The sequence below is a fragment of the Diceros bicornis genome, chromosome 34 (genome assembly GCF_020826845.1).
Source record: "Diceros bicornis minor isolate mBicDic1 chromosome 34, mDicBic1.mat.cur, whole genome shotgun sequence".
NCBI classification, from domain to species: Eukaryota; Metazoa; Chordata; class Mammalia; order Perissodactyla; family Rhinocerotidae; genus Diceros; species Diceros bicornis.
Window position 1 is genome coordinate 29974818 of NC_080773.1, and position 8828 is coordinate 29983645.

Genomic DNA, 8828 nt, shown 5'->3' on the forward strand with positions numbered 1-8828 from the left:
GTGGAAGCCCAAACGAAAGACCTTCTCTCCGACGCGTCCGCACTCAGAAGTGAAGGTTGGCCTGATGGACCTGCCTTTGATTCTTTCCTCGGCAGGGCGTGGCTCGCTCCTATTGGCCGAAAACCTTCCACTTTCCCGCCGCTCATCAGCGCCTCAGCTGAGCTCAGATTAGCAATGTTGCTGGTTGTGGCTGTACTGGAGAAACCCACAGAGACGAGGAACCCCTTTTGCAGGGTCCTGGCATAGTGTCAAAAGGCAGGATAGCGAAGCCAGGGGCCAGAGGGAGCCGAGGGCAGGGAACTCCTCCCTGTCTTACTTCGGGCCCAATTCCCACCCCCAATTGTTGAAGAGCCTCCCTGGATTTCTGCCTCCGCTTCCACCGTGAAGTGAGAAGTGAAGGGTGCCCCCGGGTGCAGGGGTTACACAGGCTCATCGGAGGGTTTCTTCCACAGCCATGGAATACATCTCTTTTCAACATTCTTCTCTCTGATAATTTCACCCTGTACAAGTCACAGGAAAAGTGAACTTTAAAAAATGTATTTACCAGAACCATTATGTAGATGGGGTATTTCTCTCCCTTGTTCCCACTCTTGGCAAAAGAGTGAGGACGCTCTGTCCTAGATCCTTAAGTTACTGGATTTCACTATCAGAAAATTTACAAGTCAGTCTTAGCTATGACTATATCTGACAAACAGCATATCTTTATATAAAAATGAAACCAGCAATGAACGAAAAATAATTGTAAACAAAATTTCCCACTAATTATTTCTTTTCTTTAGAACCCTTATGATTGAAATTTTATTATTTTTATTTTTATTTTTTTAAGATTTTATTTATTTATTTTTCCCCCAAAGCCCCAGTAGATAGTTGTCTGTCATAGCTGCACAACCTTCCGGTTGCTGTACGTGGGACACGGCCTCAGCATGGCCAGAGGTGCGGTGCGTCGGTGCGCATGCGGGATCCGAACCCGGGCCGCCGGCAGCGGAGCGCTCACACTTAACCACCAAGCCACGGGGCTGGCCCTATGATGGGAATTTTAAACATTCACACCATTAAAGAAAAGAAAGCGAATCTCTGTTTACCCTTAAGACCCCTGCAAAGTGTGCCAAAGTCTCGCCCATCCTGTGCATCCTTTCCAAAGTTCTCCTTGGGGATGGGAGTTGAGTGGGAAATGGAGCTGGAGTGGTTTAATGCAAGTCCCAGAATTACATCTTTCTCTAATAAGTAAGTTGAGAGCCATAAAAATCATCTCCAATAAATAATTCTTCAGGGATATAGAAGACAAGAAAAAGAGTCCCAGGCTATTATTATAACACTAAACTATGTTTCAAATTTCTTAATTTCGTCTAATACCCAGTTCATATTCACATTATCCCAAAGTACTCAAACATATGTTTTTAGTGTTTTTTTTTTTTTGGAGCAGGACCTACACAAAGTTTCTACTTACTCTTACTAATTCTAACATTAAAACTGGTACATTCTGTCTGCAAATATAATTTACAACCAGTTAAAAAATTGAAGTGCATACTTGCAACTCCCATCACTCTGAGAGAAGCAATATGCAGAATATAAAAAAATTAATTTCTACCCTTTCACAACAAAAGGGAGGCGATCCACAGCAGGTTGAAGAACATTTGAAAAGAGGATTCACACGTTGGTAAAGTCGTGATGATATTGTGTTACATTGCATACAGTCATTGGCCATTGACATCCCCTACAAGCCTGTATGCAATGGTGTGATTCTACTGATCTTCAAAAGAGACAATATGACTCAACTCTTAATTTAACCAACTGAGGGACACCTAACAAACATATGATATTTTGTAACTCAACTTTCTCTGACCACCATTGAGGTTGGATGCCTCTTTACACGTGAAATGACCGTTTGTTTTTGTTTTACTCTGAAATGTTTTCATAGGTTCTTCCTTTATTTGTATTTGAGTCGTTTGTATTTTACTGCTCATTTGGAGTAAAACAGATTTTACTTGAATGGTGTTTCTCACACAGCATCCTACTCTGCTGATGCCCATCCACCTGTCCAAGAAGAGATCTGTCCTGGATCTGTTCTCACAAGTCACCCACCTGTCAAGAAACCTGAGATGAGATCCATCCACCTGGCACAGCTTTCCATCAAAAGACTTGAACTGGGTCCCCTCTTACTTCAAGGACCAGCCTAAGGATGGGAGGTGGACTTCTTCATGGCGCCCAAGCTGCACGGAAGCAGTTTGTCCAGGATCCCACTCTCTTTGCCACGCTGGGACTCACAGTATGCACAAGGTTTGCAGTGCATGGCAGGACTATCCCAAGGAAGAGAAATAGAGGCAAAAGGGTTGGCAGCCGCCACAATGTGAAAGGGATTCTAACGCCTTAAGGAAGCAGTGTGAGGGTGATGAGTCTCTTTCCCCCATGTTATTGAGATAAAATGGACATATAACATTGTGTGAGTTTAAAGTATACAAAGCGATGATTTGATACTCCTGTCTATTGCGAAATGAACAGCAAAATGGGATTAGTTAACACCTCCAACACCCCACATAATTGTTTTCTGTGTGTGTGGTGAAAACATTTAAAATCTATTTTCTGAGGAACTTTCAAGTATATAGCACAGAACTTCTAGCTATGGTCACCATAGTGTACATTAGAATCCCAAAACTTATTCGTCTTACTACTGCAAGTTTGTACTCTTGACCAACATCTCCCCGTATCCCCAGCCCCCATCCCTGCCAACCACCATTCTCCTCTCTGTTTCTGTGAGTTTGGCCTTTCTTAGACTCCGTATAAGTAATATCCTACAGTATTTGTCTTTATGTGAGTGACTTATCTCACTTAGCATTGTGCCCTCAAGGTCCATTGATGTTGTGGCAAATAGCAGGATTTCCTTCTTTTGTGGTGTTGAATAATGTCACGCTGTATATACACACCACATTTTCTATATCCGTTGAAGTGAACCTCAATAAAATGGAAGGCTCCTCTTACTTCCTCACCTTAGAGATTTGAGAGTGCTCCCCCCAAGTCTCCTTCTTTCCAACAAGGCCAGTTGGCATCTTCACACTTGAAAGAAAGAAATCTACCTTCTACAAATCCACGCAATTTAATCCCAGATAGCATGTGGTTTTTGTGTGTGTGTGTGTGTGTTTGTTACCATCAACACTCACCTCAATTTTTTTTTTTTTCCTGATCGGTGAAAACAGGATTTTGTTCTCTCCTTTCCCAACCCAGGTCCATTGGGCCATTTCTACACGAAAAAGCTTTAAATATGCTAGCATTCCTGCCTGTAATCATATTTTAAGTGACTGCCATCTCTCTAAGGATGTATATGTGTTATAACTTAGCCCCAAATGCTCCTAACTGAACTTGAATTTGGTTGATGTGTTTGTGAGTTGAATGCCACATCTCACTATAGCATAGACTGTCAGAGGGTTCATGCAATGAGCTTGAGTTATCTCGGGTGATGTTCATCTTGATCAGTTAGTTAAGAGAGTGATCACCAGGTTTCTCCACTGTAAAGATACTGTGCTGTGTGGTGTGTGTCTGGGGTGGAGAACAGGTGTTGAATTCAGCTCCACCAACTGGAGGGCTAAGAGGCCGTATACATTATTTGCCAGTCTTCTGTGTGAAAGCGATGTCTCTTCTCCCTCCTTTGTTTGTTGATTCTATTGTGTATTCATATCAGCACAAACTCGTTTACACTTATTTCATACTTTCTGTTATAATTCTATGCTATGCATCGTATTTTGTTGCTTCAATGGTTCCTGATTGGGTGGCCGGGAACTGCAATATAGTAAAAACAATATATATCTGGTCTTTGTCCCAGGTTCTTGGTACAGAGCTTCAAAAACCCGGGAATTTCCGGAATGATAGGAGTGTCTTTGTTATGCTAATGAAGTAACTGAAATGTGCCTGCGTCTGTGTGTGTGTGTGTGCTCGCGCTTACAGGAGACTGGACACCAGAAAGACCAACCACATGATTGGTTTGGAACAGTCAGCGACCAAAAGTTCGGCGAGGGGAAGGAAGCTGGGGATTAAGCTCAATCACATGGCCAGTGATTCCATCAATCATGCCCAGGTCACAAAACCCTGATTAAAATATCTGGAGAGAGAAGCTCCAGGGAGAGTCCTAGTGGGGAACAGAAGCTACCGTGCTGGGGACCCTCCCAGATCTTGCTCCACGTATCCCTTCATCTGGCTGTTTCTCGGTATCCTTTATAGTAAAATGATGTCAAATGTCAAAACCAAAACAAGTATTAACCAGTTTGATGTCCTTCCTTCCAGGGAAAACAACCCATGAGTTGGGGGAGTGTAGTGTCTCACAAGCAGTGGAGACTCTTCTGAGGGATTTGGGGAAAGAGGGAGTTTTATGGAGCGTTAGAAGGGGCAACTGGCAAACAGGGCAAGAGTGGCTAGGAGGTCTGGGGTTTCCATACAAGGCAGGGGGGGTCCTGTTTTCTAGGCTAAGGTAAGCTAGCTAACGCTGAGTTGGAGGATTGTGATTGGTGTATGTTAGGTTTCCTTGACAGGTGTTTCCCATAAGTGCAGGCTGACCTGGGTTTAGATTTGTGAGCTGGCTGGGCCACTGGGGCTGCCCGCATTTGTGGATTCGCGTAGAGGAGTTAACCTTATCAATGATCGCCACAGGTATAGCACTTTCCTGAGTTCTGCGAGTCGTCCTAGTGAAAATGGAATCACCGGGGACATTTAGAAGCCTTACATTTGTATTTGGCTGGCAGAAGTGTGGGGGGTTTGGGAATGCCTGAGACTCCTGACTGGTTCTGAAGTGGGGCAGTTCTGGGAAGGACTTTGCCCTTCACTCGTGGGGTCTGTACGAACGCCAGATCATGTCAGGGTTGCATTGAATTGTGGGACACTCTGTTGGTGTCAGAGAAGTAGTGACAGAACACCGGAGCTTTTTCAGATCGGCTGCTGAGTTCCTTTGATATGGCCCCTATCTTCTGTTTTTGGAGCACTTCCTTGCTGTTTCTGCCACTACAAGAGCCTCCTGGCTCATCTTATCTCTTCCCTACTCCTGCCTAAGAATCAGCCATTTCTCCAAGGAGCCTTTTTATCAGAGGGTGGTATTAGAAACCCGGATGTAGGTGCTGCGGGTTCTCATCGATATTTGGGTATCATGCCTATTAGCCCCTCTAAGCAGACAGACCTTGGGAATATCTGTTGACATCCATTTTCTCTGGATCTGTGTGTCTACTGACCTATCTACAGCTAACTCTGTGTTCATACTGATGTTCCTGACTCTACTCCAGTGCCATGGGGTCCAATTTAGCTTTTCCGTCTCGATTTTCTGTCCCTGTCTCTATCGTTAAGTATTAGGGCATTCTGTGTCTTTGAAGTGCCTTGCATCTCTTCTTCCACGACGCTGTGCCCTCTGCACGCTGCCTATCACCTCTCTTCGCTCTGCCCCCATTGTGCCCTGCTCTCTCACACACCTGCAACATTCCAACTTTGCCAGCCACTGTGTACCTTCACCAAAAAGTCAAGCACTTTGAAATATCGAACTTGGTAAATATCATCCCTGTGGGTTGTTGCAGGGTGTAGTCAAAAGGGTGGAAAGTGTCCCCTCCCCTTATTTTTAGGCATCCAAGGTCAGGAGATGCCTGTGTTCTTCCATATACGAGCACATGGAGATCCACTTGGGCATGATGACTGTGGGAATGTGATTATACAAATGGGAATGTGTGAGTATGGGTGAGTGTGTGTAAATGTGAGTATGTGCTTGTCTTTGATGAGTGTATGGGCAAGAGTGAGTTTGCTAAGGAAAGCGTATGCGAGCATGCAGGTAAGTGTGTGAGGGGCTATGGCTGTGCATTTGAGTGTGTGCTCTGCATACACGTGTTTGAATCTATGTGTCAATGTTTGTGTGCTGGTGTGTGTGTTTGTGCAGTGTGGGTTGTCCACCATTAGGGCTCTAAACCCTGACTTGGATGTGGGGAGTACTAGCCAGTGGACATGGATCCCATTGCATGTTTGTGTTTAGAAAAAAGCAAAGGATTAATTTCAAATCTTCTTGATTAATTACAAAAGCAATGAGAGCTGGTTGCAGAAAATTCAGCCCAAAATAGGTGTAGAAAAATGTGGTGAATATCCACGACTATGTAAATGAGTAAGCAGCATTGGCTTATCTGGTAGTTAAAGGAATTGTAGAATCTGTCCATTTAACCATCTGATGCTGGTGGTTTTATTTGTGAGGGACTCATAAGCCTCTCCCTTTCTGTAGTTATTGTTCTGCTTAGAACACGCCAGTGTTTAGAACACTGAAAATGAGGTCTAGCCTCTTAACAGATTTTTTAGTGTATGATACTTTAAGGACTGTAGGTACAACCTTGTACAAGAGAGCTCTGGAGCTTGCTTCAATAAAATCTTATAATCTTTTTTTTCCCTTTTTGACAGTTTTCTTGCCTATGCTTATTTGTATTTTCACCGATTGGATTTTTTTTTTTTTTTTGCAATGACGAGCCTACGTCCAAAAACTAATCGATGGAACTGGCTGGTTTGCGACCAAATTAAATCTAACTTAGCTTAGGGACGATTGATGTTGAGTTTTTCTACCCATGAACATGGTGTGATTTTATATTTGTTTATGTCTTCCTACATCTAGTTCAGAAATTTTGTATGGTCTTTCTCATATATGCTTGATACATTTTTTTTAGATTTAATGTTAGGTATTTTATATTGTCATTTTGTAACGGCATCCCTAATCTCCGGATGTGGCTTGCATATTGTAATTTTTGTACATATGTAGAAAATGTTTAGTATGTTTTGAAGCCATGTCGTGGGTTCAAATTGATTTGGAATACAAAATCATTGAATTGGCACCCTTCACTGGAATGCTAAACTGCAATCCTCTACTTCCAACAAGAGCCGTGAGGTGTAGAAGAGTCAAGGTGGAGATGAAGTGGACTCGGAAAGAAAACAGCCTCCTAACAGACAAATTTAATGAAACAAATTCAATATGGCTGCATACATTTCATTATCGAAAATATACACTATCTGAAAAACATTGGTATTTATTTCATCACTGTGTCATATGGAAAGTACAAGACAAAGGATCAAACACCATGCCAAAAGGTAAATGTAATTTTTCGTACATCAAATGAGATACATTCTTCTGAGGCAAGGTGGCATGATCTCAGGGTAAAATGCAACCAGAAAACTACATACAGTAAAATATAACAATGAGCAAAAAATCGACAATATCTATATGAGGTTTAAGATCCTCTAGTAAAAAAAGCAGAAACTGAAATTTATAACATAGAAGAAATCTTAAAAATCACCACATAATGTGAGCCGCCTGAAGAATAAACACATGCGGTCAATAAGATTTACTATATCTCGACTTGGGTTTTCTATAAAGTAAAAAGCACACAGATTGACATGGTGACTTCACCATGAGTTCATGAAACTGACAAATAGACACATTTCACCAGAGAGAAAGCTGGTAACGGCTTCTCAATATCAGTCCTCCATGGAGGGCAGGGAAGAGAGGGAAGAGCTACAGCCTTTCAGAATTGAAGGGAGGAGGGGACATAAATCTATGCTGACTTTGCTACACTTGAAAATATACAAACACTTGGGAATTACAGCCTGATATTTGTTCTCATTGTAAAATAATGCTCGACTGTCCTAACACATTCAGAATCCATAAAATGTCTAACATGGAACTGAAATTTGGTAATCCCAGTCCTCAAGGCAACCCAGAGTTCACCATTCTGAGTCTATTTCTCAAGTTTCTTTCCTATGACCACCCAAGTTCTACTTTTTATGAACACACTGTGTCTGAACTAGGTCCTGCTGGTCATCTGGAAGAGTCCGAGGGGTAGCAGGGCTTTGCTCTCACTCCCAGAGATGCCTCTTCTGCAGAATAGTCGGTTCCCTTCACTGAAGCCTAATCGGGTCCTCTGACAGCCTCAGCTGTCTCCTCTCGGGGGAAGAGGGGCACCACTCTCCCCCCTGGGAGGAGCTCCGGGCTTCTCCTCCATTCTCAGCTGGGCCCTGGGGACCTGGGAGTGGGGCTGGGAGCAGCCAGCCCTCAGCAGGGAAGACATAGGCCGCCTGGGTGGCCATGGCGTAGAAGGTCTGCACCAGGTCGGACAGAGGCCCCCGGAGCCGGGCGAGCTGGGCGAGCTGCTCCCAGGGCAGCGGCGAATGCGCCTGCTGGATCTGCGCCTGAACTACGTCCTGATAAATGGCCTCAGATATGGTGCGCAGGGAGGTCACCAGGGTTTTCCGAAGTGGAGGCGGCTGGTCTCCTGGAGACCTGGATCTGGGCCGCTTGCTGCGCCCAGTGCTCCTCCTCCGGGGTCTCCTGGAGCAGGCTTCCCGGGTCTCTTCACTCTCACTGGTGTGGCCTGCGTCGGGGACCTTGGGTTTCTTTGTACCCAAAGTCATATTGCGCTCATTTGGAGAAGCCCCTGCACACGAAGTAAGCGGGTGAGAGACTTGCCAGATCAATTCCCATGAACCGCCATGGCGGGGATCCCACCATGCGCGTTCCGCCTTCCCGTGAAGCCCACCTAGCTCCTGCTCCTTCCCGCCCCCTCATCTCTAGCCTGAGGCAGTGCCACGCCCACCCTGGGTCCCCCAAGGCTCCCTGGATCCCAGAGTCTCCAAACCCGCTTCAGCCACTGAACCACCCCCTTCGTGCCCACGCACTGGGTAGGTTACCTGCTTTTCTGTCCGTACCCTTCCGGACCACAATGGAAGATCCTACCTGTTGTGACGCGGGCGCTGTCCCCGGAACCCATTTTCCTCTTCCTGGAGCTCTCCTGATGGGAGCAGCCTTCTGGTTCTGTGGATAAAGTCGGAGTTTGAGTGAC

The 8828-nt window shown here is 44.8% G+C and overlaps 1 protein-coding gene across 1 annotated transcript; it reads right to left on the bottom strand.

Moving 5' to 3' along the window:
- Positions 1 to 7887: 7887 nt before the first annotated feature.
- LOC131397687 (protein FRG2-like) lies at positions 7888 to 8400 on the bottom strand. The gene has a single exon (XM_058530757.1). The coding sequence runs from the start codon at positions 8398 to 8400 to the stop codon at positions 7888 to 7890; it is 513 nt and encodes a 170-aa protein (XP_058386740.1).
- Positions 8401 to 8828: the final 428 nt, after the last annotated feature.

Coding starts and splice junctions, on each gene's coding strand:
- LOC131397687 (XM_058530757.1), bottom strand. CDS start 8,400: ATGACTTTGGGTACAAAGAAACCCAAGGTCCCCGACGCAGGCCACACC.